This window comes from Microcaecilia unicolor, chromosome 6 (assembly GCF_901765095.1).
Source record: "Microcaecilia unicolor chromosome 6, aMicUni1.1, whole genome shotgun sequence".
NCBI classification, from domain to species: Eukaryota; Metazoa; Chordata; class Amphibia; order Gymnophiona; family Siphonopidae; genus Microcaecilia; species Microcaecilia unicolor.
The window spans coordinates 237,153,508-237,169,906 of record NC_044036.1 but is presented as its reverse complement, the minus strand read 5'-3'; the positions used below and the strand labels follow the sequence as shown (position 1 = coordinate 237,169,906).

The 16,399-nt window shown below is 43.6% G+C and overlaps 1 protein-coding gene across 1 annotated transcript in view; it reads right to left on the bottom strand.

Annotated features, from left to right (window-relative positions):
• Positions 1–16,399, bottom strand: part of EXD3 (exonuclease 3'-5' domain containing 3) — a 719,658-nt gene that overhangs the window by 169,186 nt on the left and 534,073 nt on the right. The window contains exons 15-17 of the mRNA XM_030206809.1: positions 12,427–12,640; positions 10,377–10,486; positions 4,706–4,907 (exon numbers count right to left, since the gene is read on the bottom strand). Of these exons, the coding sequence (XP_030062669.1) occupies positions 4,706–4,907; positions 10,377–10,486; positions 12,427–12,640 (526 nt within the window). The remainder of the gene's footprint in view (positions 1–4,705; positions 4,908–10,376; positions 10,487–12,426; positions 12,641–16,399) is intronic.

Genomic DNA, 16,399 nt, shown 5'->3' with positions numbered 1-16,399 from the left:
AACCACTAGGCTACTCCTCCACTCCACTCCACAGGTAAACCTTATCCCAGTTGTACATGCCATGATAACATCAAGACTGGATTACTGCAATGCACTATATAATGGTGGGACGTGAAGGTTGCAAGTGACGTGATCATATCACACCATTTCTGCAAGAACTTCATTGGCTACCAGTACAATACAGGGCTAAATTTAAAACTCTATGTCTGATCTTCAAGGCCCTGAAAGGAAATGGCCCTAAGTACCTGAAAAATAGGATGATCCTCCACACACCGCCAAGGACACTAAGGTCCTCCCAAGGACTTTCACTAACCACACCCTTTCCAAAAGACATTACACGATGTGATACCTGCAAGTGAGCCTTCTCTGGAGTAGCCCCCGCACTCTGGAATGCACTGCCTGAAAGGCTGCGCTTAACAGAAGACTATCTCTACTTCAGGAAGCAGGTGAAAGCTTGGCTCTTCAACCAGGCCTTTAATGAAAGAAGTAACTAACTCGTAAGTCTCACTCACACACTCAGGTTGTATATACTGCAGCGAGACATGTTTATCCACTCCAACCCTAGCTGAGATAATATTTAACCATTTCTCTGACTTCATGTGCAACTTTCTTTAAATCAATCACCTTACTTTCTAACTCTTCCTACTTTCTTACCTATCTATATGTTACATCTTTGCTTTATCCTTCACTATCAATTATAATGTTCTATTACGTATTGTGTTGACATTGTAAATAGTATACCATGCCATACTTTCTATTGATTTTGAATATTTTTACTGCTGTAATTGTCTATTGCGCATGTTTGATCTATTCTTATTGTACATCGCCTTGAGTGAATTCCTTCAAAAAGGCGATAAATAAATCCTAATAAATAAATAATTGATCTATATTTCAGTTACCTGTTATTGTTTGCTGATTTCACATTTTTTGTTCATTATTCAATTTTTAAGACAGTAAACAATTTTCAGTTTATTGCCTCTTTGTCTGCACTGATAAAGCATCCTGGTGGTCCTTGTGTTGGGTCGAGTGCTTTCTGGGAACTGCGGGACCACTGGGAGTGTGGCTCCAGTAACCTAGAAATCACTGGGGGTAATTTGAGAGCTGGAGACTTGCCCAGAGGTGGTTGTGACCCAATCGGTGGCAGGAGGGTGCTAGTGTACAGCACAAGCAGCAGGTGCAGGTGGACCTGAGCTATGCAGAGGACAAACCCTCTAAGTAACTGCGTATGCCTTGTAGTGCTATAGAAATGCTAAATAGTAGTAGTAGTAGTAATAGCAGGTGGATACGCATTTTGTGACAGGGTATATTGGCATATAGATAGGCAGGGCCGGTCTTAGCAAGTGCGGGGCCCTATGCAGACCAATTTGATGGGGCCCCACCCTAGCCCTGCCCCCACTCTAACTCCGCCCCCACCCTAGCTCCAGGGCCCGCCACCCCTCCCTCCGAGCTCCAAGGCCCCCAGCTCCAGGGCTTGTCGATCCTGCAGTCAGTGCCAACTGAAAGCCATGTCTTTTTGACAAACACAGATACACCCTAATCCACTATAGAATAAGTAATCATAAACTTTCTATTTAGACAAAAAATAAAATGAAACCCCAAGATGCCAGACTCTGCATACAATGCAACACCACAGAAACAGAAAATGTCCCCTAGTACTGTGCAAAATATAAAGACGGCAGATGTAAATTTGAAAAAAAAAAAATACCAATCACCACTTTACAAATTAACAAATAGAAATAAAACAAATATAGAAAATAAAATACCATTTTATTGAACTAATATATTTAATTTTCAGAGGCCAAAACATCCTTCCTCAGGTCAATACAGTATAGTACTGTTACAGTATCCTATCCTGACCTGAGGAAGGGGGTTTTGTTCTCCGAAAGTTAGCCAAAATGTATTAAAATTAGTCCAATAAAAAGATTACCTTGTTTGCATGTTCTATTATAAACATTTATTAACATATCTACAATACTACTTTATCCTAAAGCAAAAAAATTTAAATATATATTTTATTTACAGTTTGTTGCCTCTGGTTTCTGCTTTCCTCATCTTCTTTTCACTGTCTTCCTTCCATCCAGCATCTGTCTTCGGTCTCTCTCTGCCATCCAGTGTCTGCCCTCTCTGCTGTCCCCTCCATCCAATGTCTGCCCTCTCTTCCTGCTCCTTTCATCCACATCTGCCCTCTATCTCTGCCCCTTCCATCCACCATCTGCCCCTGTCTGCCCTCTCTCTCTCTCCCCCATCCATTCACCGTCTGCCCTTTCTATCCCTTCCATCCACTGTCTGCCCTTTCTCTCTGCTCCTTCAATCCACCATTTGCCCTCCCTCCCCATCCATCCAGGGTTTGCCCTTCCTCTTGCTCCCCCATCCAGGATCTGCCCCTCTTTCCGCCCCTTTTTTTCAGCCCCCAGTTCCAGCTCCACTATCCCACCAGTCCCCCATTTCAGCCCCAGCCCTTTTCTCCCACCAGTCCCGAGCTTCAGCCCCCCCAGCCACTTCTCCCTGTCCCCTTTTCAGCCCCCAGTCCCAGCCCCTGCCCCTTTTCAGTCTCCAGCCTCTTATCCCACCTAACCTTCTTTTCAGCCCCCAGTTCCAGCCCCCTTCATCCACATGCCTTGTATTAGGGCCCCCCTTTTCAGAACCATTCTCCCACCTGACCCACGCATACCCCATTTTCCCACCAGCCCCAGGCATGGCCCCCATTTTTCCATATTGCCCCTTCTCAGACCCAGTCCCCTTCTCCCATCCAAGAACCCCAGTCTCCTCCCCACCCGTCCCCTTCAACCATCCAAGAACCCCCTCTCCACCTCAGTCCCCTTCTCCCATCCAAGAACCCCAGTCTCCTCCCCACCCGTCCCCTTCTCCCATCTGAGAACCCCCTCCCCTGTCTCTCCCATCCAAAAACCCCAGTCCCCTCCCCACCCGTCCCCTTCAAGCATCCAAGAACCCCCTCCCCTTCTCCCATCCTTGAACCCCAGTCCTCTCCCCACCCGTCCCCTTCTCCCATCTGAGAACCCCCTCCCGTCTCTCCCATCCAAAAACCCCAGTCCCCTCCCCACCCGTCCCCTTCAAGCATCCAAGAACCCCCTCCCCTTCTCCCATCCTTGAACCCCAGTCCTCTCCCCACCCGTCCCCTTCTCCCATCTGAGAACCCCCTCCCGTCTCTCCCATCCAAAAACCCCAGTCCCCTCCCCACCCATCCCCTTCAAGCATCCAAGAACCCCCTCCCCTTCTCCCATCCTTGAACCCCAGTCCTCTCCCCACCTGTCCCCTTCTCCCATCTGAGAACCCCCTCCCCTGTCTCTCCCATCCAAAAACCCGTCCTCTCCCCACCCGTCCCCTTCAAGCATCCAAGAACCCCCTCCCCTTCTCCCATCCTTGAACCCCAGTCCTCTCCCCACCCGTCCCCTTCTCCCATCAGAGAACCCCCTCCCCAGTCTCTCTCATCCAAGAACCCCAGTCGCCTCCCCACCCGTCCCCTTCAACTATCCAAGAACCCCCTCCCCACCCCCTTAAGCTTCTCCCATCCATGAACCCCCTCCCCATCTCAGTCTCCTTCCCATTTGAGAACCCCCTCCCCCCCCCACCTGAGAGCCCCACACCCTTCTCCCATCTGAGTCCCTCCCCACCTACCAGCTCCATTCTCCTGCCGCCCAGGCCCACCACCCTCACTGCCTTAAAAAAAAAAAACAATTTGAAGCGCTGGAGTAACAGGCAGCAGCGCCTGGCGTCTGCCCTGCTACTAAAAATCTCTTCGACGACGTCATTGGGCCTTCCCACATTGAGTCCCGCCCGCCCTCGCGGTAATTGGAAGTTACCTCAGAGGAGGGCGGGACTCAATGTGGGAAGGCCCAATGACGTCGTCGAAGAGATTTTTAGTAGAAGGGCAGACGCCAGGTGCTGCTGCCTGTTACTCCAGCGCTTCAAATTGGATATTTAAAGACAGGACGAGCAGCGCCGGGAGCGGACTCGGAGCACCCCCCCCCCCCCCCCCCGCTGACATCTGGGGCGGACCGCCCCCACCACCACGTCGCCGTCGCGCGTTGTTCAACTTCGAAGTTCGGAGGGAGGGAGAGTGGTGCTCGGGCGGTCGGGGCGACCTGAGGCGCGCTGCGCGGGGCCCCCCTGAGCGCGAGGCCCTATGCGGCCGCCTCGGTCGCCTCGCCTTAAGACCGGCCCTGTAGATAGGTACCTGGAATTTATTTAAGCGACGTCTGGTACACACCCTTAGAACAAAAAGAGAGGCCTATGGAACTTTGCAAATCTAAGTGCTTTGAAAATAAGCCCCATAGTCCTTCACACAAGGAAACAGAGGGCAAGAGAGTACTATGATTTAAGGGAGAGAGTGAAGGAGGTAGACAGAAAGAAAGAACATAGATGCCATAACCATATTCTCAGCATCCAACTTCATGCAGTTATGAGAAAAGACAGGAAATCCAAATGCAATTAGATCAGATATTAAAGGGTGAGGTCTATAAATAATAATCTTATCAATAAAATCATGAATCACTTTACACATGTAACTCTTCTATCAAGAGTCAGGTCCATACAAATACAAACAAAACCTACTGAACTATTCCAGCCCAGGACACCAGTCCAATGTTCTTTTCGCATTCTGGAAAAACCTACTTAATCCAGACAAAAATGTAATCTACCTGATGCCTCTGTTCAGAATATAGGATACAATGACATGTTCTCTGACCTGCATACATCAGTTGTTCCTCCCGCAGTGGCCGCTTCTCCCAATTTGACAGTTGTTGGGTCTTATCCAAAGGCTTTCCAAGCACATGATAAACCAGCAGACTGAGCCCTTTTTGAGGCTGCCTCACACGTCTCTCCTCTTTCTCTGGCAGGGCATCAACCTTTCTGCTGCCTTTAGCCCAGCTACTTTTACATTTCTGGAGCTAAAAAGAAGGTTAAAGCCAATGGAGAAAATAGTTGTTAGGTTACGTGACTAAGAGGTAAGGAATGCAGAGCATCAAGAGAACATACAACCTTCTTATCAGGGATAATTCAAAATTATTCAGAACGAACATTGGAAGTGGGTTTCAACCAGGGCCAGTGAAGGGTACCAGGCACCCTAGATGAACCTTTACCCATGCACCCACCGCTCAGTTAACTTTTAGATCCTTCATGACTGCCTCCAAGATTTTGATAAACTTAACAAATCATGATCATGAAAACACCATCCTTCCCAGAAAACTCCTATAAAATTGCATATTTGGACATGATACTTTTAAATATTAAACTTTGCTTTATAAATCTATCAATAATGAGGGTCTATTAATGATTATCGTTTACTCTACCCCGGCCCGACACACCCAGTTAGAATGTACCACACACCATGCCTTCGTTTTCCCCCCTTCCAATCCGTGTTGAACTCGCCTTTAAGAAATATAAATTTGTCCTGAAAAAGCATTTGATTCCATTTAGTACTATTTTCTGTAAATATCACTGTTATATCTTACCTCCCCCCTCCCCTAGTCCTCCTCCAGTACTAACCCCCTTTCCCCACTTCTATCTCCATGCTAGTTTGAGCCTGTCTGAATGTGTTACTCTTTCTTGTTCTTAATTGTAGTTCTTTCTCGTTTGATTTTAGATTGTTAACCACTTTGATCTGCTAGTTGGTAGTATAGCAAATTTTAATAAACTATAATTTTTTAAAAGCCATTTTGAATAGTAAATGGACTACTTTAAAATTGTCCTTTCTTCCTGCAGGAAAAAGTAGGTTCTGATGATTCTTTGTGTAGCTGTGTGAACCTATTGCTTTGCTTTGTATGCAACTGCTCGATGCATCTCCTTCAGAATCAGCTGCTCTAGGCAACTGCCTGGTTTCTCTAATGGTTGGGCCGGCTCTGGCTTCAACTGTTAATATCGAGACCCTCTGTGTTCTTGCCTGGCTTGAAATGAAATAACTTATGCTCAGTTCCTGGTTTTTTTTTTTTTCTCCTTTCCTTTCTTCTCTCATTTTTTTTTTGACTATGTTGTTTTTTCTTTTAAAGTATGCATATTTGAAATTTTATACTATTGAACTGTTTACTTGCATATGTAACCACTTTGATGACTGAAAGGCAGTGAAACAATTACAATAAAGTGAAACTAAATGACTGAAAGCATTTATTTTGACTTACCTCAGAGAAATCAATTAACTGTTTATTCTTTATGTTTATTTTTCATGTTTTACCAAAATAGCAATACAAATGCAATAAAGAAAGCAAAGAAAACAATAAAAAATCATGGAGAGTACTTATATCTAACAAGGCTATCACACAAACACTGATAATTATAAGAAAAATCACCCTTTCAAAGCCATTTCCCCCTCCCCTCCCCTCCCCCTCACCACTACCAATTCGATATTACACGTCTCTATGGGTTGAATTGTTTCTATGAAGTCCAGGCTGATAAATAAAGCAAACGGAGAAAATTATGATCCTCTGTTGTACTCTGAGAAGGCTCTCCAGTTGGCACATGGATTCCATATTTTGTGAAAAGATGTTACTCAATCATACTTTAGTGCTCTGAACTTGGACATCAAACAAATAAAGTATATTTTTAAAAGAGCAGTCTCCAAAGGTGGTGTATTCACTTGTTTCCAATACTTTGCTAAGAATAATTTCCCAGCTGTAAAAAGATGATTTGCTAGTTTATGGGCCTTTTTGTTTTGTGTCCTTAAAATGTAGTAAGGAACATTCCACATTTTGGGGATAGGGAATTTGCAAAGTATCATTTACCCACAACTCAATCCAGAATACTTGTGCCGTAGGACCAGTTGCGATAGAAAGTTCCCCTTTCCCCACAATTTCTCCAACATAAATCGCTACCTGTTTTATATATCTGAAAGATGCACAATGGGGAGTATAGTACCACCTATAAAAGATTTTAAACCCATTTTCAATCAGATTGCTAGCTACAGATACTTTAAATAGGTACTGAAATATTTTACAACATTTGATAGACTCATAGGTTTAATATCCTTTTCCTATTTAGTACTATATTAGGCTACTGGCATTTTCTGGGAAAGTAAAAGACCCACAGAGACTAGAAATGCCTCCCGCCCAGTACCGGTTTGCAGGGCTTGCTCAATTGCAATTTCTTCCAATTTTAACTCTTCTCTAGCTCTCTGAGTTACAAAATCTCTAATTTGCTTATATTGGAAAGCCTTGCACTGTTCCAAGCCGTAATTTATCCATAAGCTCCATCATAGGCAAAATCTCACTCTCCTTTCCACATTTGCCCCAAGGTTTGCAGAGCGTTAGCTGCCCATCTTGCATATATTCTATCCACCTGTCCAAGAACACAGCCCAGGGCATAGATAAGGGTGCCCAAAAAGTAACACCTATCTGGAAACATCTTAGTTCTTTGAGTCATGTATTAACATGTTGAAGTTGTATTTTTAGGGAGCCAAAGCAATACCCACAGAGGGGTCACACTCACCACAGACTGTTCAATAAATAACCAGGGCTTAGCGACTCCTTGCATCCAACCAGCAACAATTTGTAACTGGGCTGCCTCGAAGTAAAATGCAAGTGTGGGACAACCATTCCTCCTTGTATAAAACGATAAAGCATTTCTCTAGCTACCTTTTGTTTTTTTATTTCCAGATGTAGGAGAAAGCTTTCCTGTTCAAAGTATAACAGAAGCGCTTGGGCAGCGCCAGAGGTATTGCCATAAACAAATATAGCAGCTCTGGCAGGATTAACATCTTGAGGGCATATATCCTTCCTAACCATGATAGGTTCAGCTCCTCCCAGCCTTCCAATTCCAACATTAAATCCCAAAGCAAAATCTGAGAAGGGAAGTTAAGTTCATATAAATTCAGGGGTGAACCAGCCATTAACACCCAAGTACCAAATAGATCATTTTGCTCAGCAGAAAGGGTATTTGGGCTGTAAATGATGGGCCTCACTATCTTCTACATTCATATTAAAAATTTCAGACTTAGACATGTTTGTCTTAAAGCCAGACATATGTCCAAAATTAGCTAAGATATCCATGACTGTGTGCAGTGAAATATCTAGGTTGGATAGGGTCGTAAGAGTAGCCATACTAGGTCAGAACAATGGTCCATCTAGCCCAGTATCCTGTTTCTAAGAGAGAACAAGACAGGTCACCAGTACCGGGCAGAAACTCAAATCGTGGCAACATTCCATGCTACAAATCCCAGGGCAAGCAGTTGCTTCCCCCATGTCTGTCTCAATAGCAGACTATGAACTTTTCCTCCAGTAATTTGTCCAAACCTGTTTTAAACCCAGATATGCTAACTACCCCATGACTCCTAAATTTTCTCAGGGGTCTCTCATGAGCAACTTTATCAACAGCTTTCTGAAAATCTAGATACACTACATCAACTGGCTCACCTTTATCCACATGTTTATTCATGCTTTCAAATTGGTGAGGCAAGGCTTCCATGGGCTAAACCCATGATGACTAGGGTAACTAGTAGCAGAGACTGTAGATAGGATCTATCCAACAGGGAGGCTGTGGGAGTAGAACACTGGTAAGCAGTTCTACTCAAGGAAGGTAGCTAGTGAGCCCTGTGCTATAGGAATGAAGTTTCTGCATGTAGTGGGAGATGGAACAAAACTGACCCGCCACCCCCACTCCAATGGGAAAAGCGATTCCAACAGCTGCAGCATAGAAGCACTGATTCACAGTAAGACAGCAATTAAGGAAGTGCACCTTTCAAACAGTCTTCCCCTTTCATTTACTCTATCACAGACACACGGAGAACACCACGTATAAATGTACACACACAATGTAAGCATGCACACAAACATAATTGTATACATATGAACACACACACACATACCAGCCCACAAAGATAGGCACACAAGAGATAAAACACACAAAAAAACAGACCCAAGAGACACACACCAGACAGAGTGGAAAGAATTCCATGACCCATGTTCTGCATACTTTCCTGATTTGTTCTGTGCCAAAGTTGGCAATCCTATTTAGATATTCCACTTCACCCAGAACTAGCCCAAAGTGGATTACAAAAATAGGTGTAAAAAACAAAATATTAAATTAGCTAAAATATTTTTTAAAACTTAAACCACTCTTATTACATATCATACACAAATTTACTAAAAATACATAATTTAGTGTGATAGATAAGACTACGTCTTTGCATTCTCCATTTCTTTCACACTATAGGATTATTACTAGGGAATCTGTAAGACAGGTTTGGAACTCCAGGGTCAGAGGAGAAACCTGGACCGGTCTCAAGGAAGGGCTTGCAATGCTTGACAGTTTCAGATGTCACGTAGTGAGGACGGGAAGAAATAAAGGAGAGGGCAATATCTTAGCATGGGAACCAAGACCAGACAATAGAAAAGGAAAACAAACCCTTTTAAAGTGACAACTGCCAGGAATCCCATGCTGTAGACAGCGCTGGGAGAGGAGCTGCTGTGATCCTTGGGGGAGGGGCAGTGGCAGTACAATCTTAGGAAGCAGATAGCTTCTACCTGGGAAGCAGCAGAGTGCCCAAGAATCCTGGGAGGGAGTTGGCGTGCACAGCCTGTCCTCCAATCCAGGTGCAAAAAAGCTATACCAGTCAGTCAGGCTAGGGTGGTGCTCTGGAAGCCTAAGAGCCATGCCTGACTTATAAAAATTCTTCCTTAGAGGAAGGCAGCAGGAGGAATGTCCTGGCTAGAGGATCCTGTTCCCTGCATGCTAGAAGCAAGTTTCGGGTTGAGGTTCCCATGGGGGGAAGGTCCCCAAAGGAAAAGAAAGCCAGAAGAGATAGGGAGGCATCAGGACTTAAGCCATGGAAGCTAAGGACCCATATTAAGGGTGAACCCCTTTGAAACCTTGCCCAGTGTGAAGTGCTGCAAGCTTGCTCTGTTTGGGACTACTGGTCAAATGAAGGATAAGGGTGGTGAATTTCTTAGGAGTTAAGCTTGAATCACAGTTGGGGAAAAGAAAGGAAGACTAGACTAGAAAGAATATTTAATTTTTCTGCTAAGAAGCATATACTTCAGCTATTTTGTTTGGCTTTGAGGCTAGTGTTGTAATTTTTGCCTTAAATCTTTGAGTTTCTGACACTGAAGAAGCATTAACAAACAATAAAAGAGAATTTATTTTGGTTAACTGGAAAATCTGGACTGGTTTAATTAGCTTCTATGGAATGACCTCTGGAAAAGATTCTACTGGCGATTAAAACGACCAGGCACTCCAGTGCAGTGCTCTTCACTATCCACATTACAATAGTCGAAAAAGCTGACTTATCACAATAGGAAGTAACCAAAAGGTTATACATAAAAGATAACCTAAAATGATCCAGTGGGATAACTTGAAACTACAGGAAATATTTGAAAATTGCTCCAATTCTGACTTACACTGTGTTGAATCCTCATACACAACAATCTCACCTGTTTATGAACATTGAGAAGGTCCACCAGCCCTTGCACCTTCTTGTCAAGGTCTTGTAGTGCAGGATGGGTAAAAGCTAAGCTGTGCAGGTCCCCTGCCATCCCATAACCTACACAGAAAGAAATAAAATCAGAACTTCAAAACCAGGCAACACCACACCCAAAGGATCTAGAATAAAAAATAAAAAAACAGTCACACCTATGTCCATCTCATAATGTGTGTGGGTTGGCCAAAGAAAGCCCTCTCACCACTACTCCAAGGCTCAGTCTCTCTTCTCTGTCAGTCCCACACACAACTGAAGGAGCAGCTAGCCCTAGAGGACTAAGTGAAACATAGCTCTCTCACTCCTTCTTCAGCAGGGTAGCTGACACTCAAGAAGAAAATGCACTAGAGCATGTGAAGGCAATTCTAAAACAGCTTGCCATAATTGGTGCCAAATTTCTGCAGGCTGCAAGCCTATTCTATAAGAAGACTTACATGAATAAGTGTTCTTATAGAATACTAGAATAAACTGGCAAATAGCACCTAAATGTAGGCATGTGCATTTATGCCAGGTCTATGGTTGGCATAAATGGGTGCACTTAAATGTAAATGTTAGCTATGCCTAGGACATGCCCATGCCCCTAACCTATGACCACTCACCTTGCGTTTAAGCCATTTGAGTGCATAAATTCAAAATAGCAGCTCCACAAACTACTGCCACTTGCACATGTGAATGACAGTATTCTATAAATTTAAGTGTGCAAACGGCGTGACCTGTTACAAAATGAGAGGGGACAATGTCTTTCAGTGAGGTGAATAAAACAAAATAGAGGGATGATGAAGGGCCACTGATGGGCTATTCAGCAGACCTAAAAAAACAGATATCTGGGCAATAGCCACATTGATATTGCTATTTAGGGGTCCTTTTACTAAGGTGCACTGAAAAATAGCCTGCGTTAGTGTAGGCCCGTGTTTTGGGCGTGCACTGATCCATTTTTCAGCACACCTGTAAAGAAGGCATTTTAAAACTTTTTGCCGAAAATGGATACACGTAGCAGACATGCATAAAAAAATGAAATTACCGCCAGGGCCACGCAGTAGCTGGGCGGTAACTCCAAACTGAAGTGCGTTAGGCACATGCAGGCACCTACGTGGCTTAGTAAAAGGGTCTCTTAGTTTATTACTGAGCATGATAAAGGTGGGTACAGGGATCTTGTATGCTCTTCTACCAAAGATGGCAAAATTCAAATAACCCAAGACCTAGATAAGCAGACATTTTGCAAGTGATTATAGGTTGTGGCTGGTGGCTGGGATGCATCCTTAGCATTGCAAACAAAATAGCTGATTGACTGAATAGTTTGGGTGGTCTTTTTCTGCCATCATTTACTATGTTACTTTTGCAGAAAGCTCTAGGATGATCATCTGTTCAGAATCAAGTAGTGTCTTGTGACTCATTTGTGTAACTCGGTGGATCTGTTTGTCTTCAGAAAATTCTTCTGTTGGTGCAATAAAGGTCTGCAAAGGTCCAAGCTTTATCTAGGATCAGTACAGCTGAGCTATCTAAAGGTGTACTAATTACAGGGGACAGTCTGAAATATAAAATATTTCAGATAAAGAGGGTGGAAGTAACCAAACAGGTTTTTTTTAACAATTGGAGTGGGAGGGTTATCTCATCTCTAAGATTTACAAATGCATGAGCATGCTTCTAATTTTTTTGCTGGAGATTGCATAAATATAAAGATATATGGTTGCACAAAATTATGCTGGTCCCTCCCTGTCAGGCTTTTCGTGAGGGTCACACCCTGGATTATATAGATCCATTTTCCCATCTTCCTTTCCTATGTCGGACTTCATCATCTCAGGCTTTACTTAAGCTGCCACACCATTAAGGACCAACACAATCAATAGACAAGATGGATACTTACATACAGTGACATTAAATATCATCATGGCCAAAGCTGAAAACAATGCATTAAAACTGATGGTTCAGCATGTTGGCTGATTACAAGCAGAGGAACCCTATTATAACACACAGGAAGGTAAGTGGCCCCCTCACTGTCTTTTTACCTAGTTTAATGATGCCTGGATCACAAAACATCGTCTGAATGAATTTGGTCACATGGACTCCTTCCTCATCCGTCCTTGCTTCCTTTAGAAACTTCAGCAGATCCAGAAGAAACACATGCTCCTTCACAGCTATTTGAAACAAGGACACCCGTGGCCTCCCCACTGTGCCAAAGGAAGGTCGCCATTCCATGTCCAGACCTACCACCTGGCCAGGCTGCCATAAAAAAAGCAAGAATAAGTCAGGTACCACCCCCCAAAGCAAAGGGTCCCTGGTTCAACTATGAGACCTTTATTAAGATAGGCTGCTCTCTGTTTAAGAGGTCATATTAAATCAGATAAGCAGTGAAAATTAACCTTTGTTAAATGATTATTAAGTTATGCTTCCTTGCAAAACATATCAATTAAATGTAGGATTTAACAAAGAAAGTAGAAATAGAGGTTAATGTTCAACAGTAAAGATAACTGCATAAAGTTAAACGGCTATCTTACCCTTAAACTGTATATGGATTTTCAGTGGCAACATAATTCTTTATTTGTGTGATGTCACAAACAGATAAATCATCCATTTGGTAGCTGAGTATCACCATTTAGGAGGAAAGTTATCAAGGTGTGGTTAAAGACAGCTTTTACCACACCATGATTTACAGTGGGATTCACCAATCTGCGGTGTCTCAGAACTGTAAGCTGCCAACTTCTGTAGAAAAAGAGTAAAACTGCTTGTCAGACACCTCACAAGCAGCATTATTCCATCAGCCTAGGAGCATAGAGCCACCGATGCTCCCAGGCCGCATCTTAAGCCAGCAACCTTAGGAAATAGCTGTGGCCAGAATATCCCATCCCCAAGCACAAACACTCTCTAGAGCCTTCTACCTAAAAATAAAGGCCCTCTCCCCAATAGTGACCCCCAACCAGAATGCCCCTATCCTAAAGGGCCCCCCCTAGCACTGAACCCTCCACCCAGAAGTTCACTTTTCCCCATTAGAAGACCCCAGCAATGGTCCCTCACTGAGCCAACCTATGAAATTCCCTGGTGTCTAATAAGGATTGTTCTTGCCCTCACCAGTGCTGGGAGCCAAAATGGTACACGGAAACCTTAGTGATAGTCTCACAATAATATTCTTAGGGGTCATGGGGTAAATTCTATAAGTGGCGCAAAACCCCCCCAAAAAACATTTAAGTGCTATTCTATAAGCCACGTCTAAAGTTTGGAAGAATTTATAGAATACATGCTTAACCGGAAACTCATGTGTAAATTTAGGCACAGCCATTTGCACCAAGGAAAACATGGTGTAAATGCCTGCACCTAAATTTATGCGTAGAAAACCATTATTCTGTAATTATGTAAGTAACTTGAAGCCACACCCCCATTCTGCCCCCAAATGCCCATGACCTTCCCATTTCCCTATTTTTTTAACATACATAAATTTTAGGCGCGGATCCTGCGCCTAACTTTACACATGTTGCTACCAATTAAATCTAATCAGAGTCAATAATTGCTTGTTAAAAAGTCAGTTATTAGCACTAATTGGCTTATTCAATTACATTGCATGTGCAAATCGGGAACTCACCTAAATCTGCATGTGCAATTTTTGGCAACCTTTACAGAATCAAGGGTATGTGTCCATATAAGACCTTATACAGAAACATGACCCCTAGAAGTAGTACAGTGAGGTGTTGGCACAGGAGTGATTGAAAGGGGATTTCATAGGTTGGCCCAGAGGGCCTGGGGGAGGGTTCCTGTGGGGTAGGGGGAACCCAATGCTAGGAGGGGGAACCCGGCACTAGGGGTGGGGGGGGTCAGTGCTGGGGGGTTCTGGTTTGGGGGTGCTATTGGGGGGGGGGGCATGCTCTGGCCACAACTATTTACTATGATTTCTGGCCCCTTTAAGTAGAGAGGTGTGGTAGCCGTTGTTAGTCCACTCTTAAAGGTTATCAATAGAAATCAAACAAAATAAAACATGGAAAAGAAAATAAGATGATACCTTTTTTATTGGACATAACTTAATACATTTCTTGATTAGCTTTCGAAGGTTGCCCTTCTTCCTCAGATCGGAAATAATCAAATGAGGTAGCATATAGTATATATGAGAGAAACATCAAAGCATTACTTTGACTGTCTGACAGAGTGGGAGGGTGGGGGTAACACAGCCAGCTGCAAACTATGCCAAAACATTTCACAAGACCCCACAGTCATTCACAAAGGAAAAATATTCAACATAAAGGACTATTTTACATGCTCATCTTCCAATGTGGTATATATCATTCAGTGTAAGAAATGTAACGAAGGATGCTATATTGGAGAAACAGGCCAGATGCTTAAGACAAGATTCAATCTACACAGACATCACATGAAAATAGCCGGTGCCAGTCAGGCCCCCACCCCTGTGGGCCAACACTTCACTAGACCAGAACACTGCACCAGTGATTTCACAGTAAGAATACTGAAAGGTAATTTTAAAACAATACAGGAACGTAAGACCTTTGAAATAAGAATGATTGAATATTTTGACACCCAACAAACAGGACTTAATAAGGATCTGGGTTTTCTAACTCATTATAAAACATAAGCTGTATTTCTCTGTTTATTTCTCTGTTTATTACCCTCCTCTCACCTACCAACACCCATTCTGTTAGAATATCAATGAAATGCTTTGATGTCCCCATGCATACCCCCACCCTCCCACTCTGTCAGACAGTCAAAGTAATGCTTTGATGTTTCTCTCATATATACTATCTGCTACCTCATTTGCTTATTTCCGATCTGAGGAAGAAGGGCAACCTTCGAAAGCTAATCAAGAAATGTATTAAGTTATGTCCAATAAAAAAGGTATCATCTTATTTTCTTTTCCATGTTTTATTTTGTTTGATTTCTATTGATTGGCCCCTTTAAGATGTAGCGTGGTAGCATTGGGCTGCTGCTTGGCGGCCCGATATTTCTGGGTGGTAAAATAACCCCAACTTTTTGCTGGGGTTAATGTTACTGTCTATAACACAGCTTGTGGTGTACATCTGTTGTTCACTGCAAGCTGCATTACAGTATTTACATAGTAGTGAGCTGCTTTACTTGCATTTGCATGGTTTGCATCTCATTACTACGTAACATTGGATAATCTAAAAAACGCTGCATTAGCATAGGCGCCGACTCCGTGGGTGCTCAAGCACCCCCAATAATTTGGCAGCGGCACGTGATGACATGACGTGGGGATAAAGTCCCTCCCGTTCGGTCTCGGTCCCTGCATCGTCCCAACTCCTTGTCCTGCTGTCTTTCCTCTTCGCTTCCTACCTCCGGCCCCTTCAATGTTCCAGACTCTCTGTGTAAACACATACACTGCCTTCACCGTCAGAAGCTTTCCGTGCTCTGGCTCTGTTACAGTTTCCGGTCCCGCGTAGGCGGGATGATCATCATGCTGCAACAGAGGCAGAGCACAGAGGAGCTTCCGGAGCCGCCGAAGCCCAAACTTAGGCAGTGGTGGGCCGTTGGCGCTGTGCGTGAGTGCTTGTCCTCCTGTCTCTCCCTGGCCGGCTCCCGCTCCCGTCCCTGCATTCATCCAGAATCCAGATGAGCCTCATTCTGCCGAGAAGATTCCGAGAGCTCTATTACTCACTATGAGGTACTTTTCTTTATAGTCGGATGAAATGCCTTTTTTTTCTGGTTAACAGTACGATTTAACAGCTATTAAATTAAAGATGCCCCCTCGCATACCGGTATCATTGGGACTGAAACTTTGCCTCACTCTCTAAAACAAAACAGTGCGTTTTTATTTATATGCATTTTTCTTCCCTACTGATTAAAAACCTTTGCAAAGGGCTTTATTCTATTGGATTTCATTTTTGTCATAAAGTTTAGTTGGAATTTTTGAAGCGAACAACCATCGTGTGGCTCTTTCCCTGTCTTTTGTAAGATGTTCAGTTGCAGTTAGACTTTATTTTCCTCTCCCCCACCTCCACTTTCCTTTTCTTTTTGTTAAGGGTC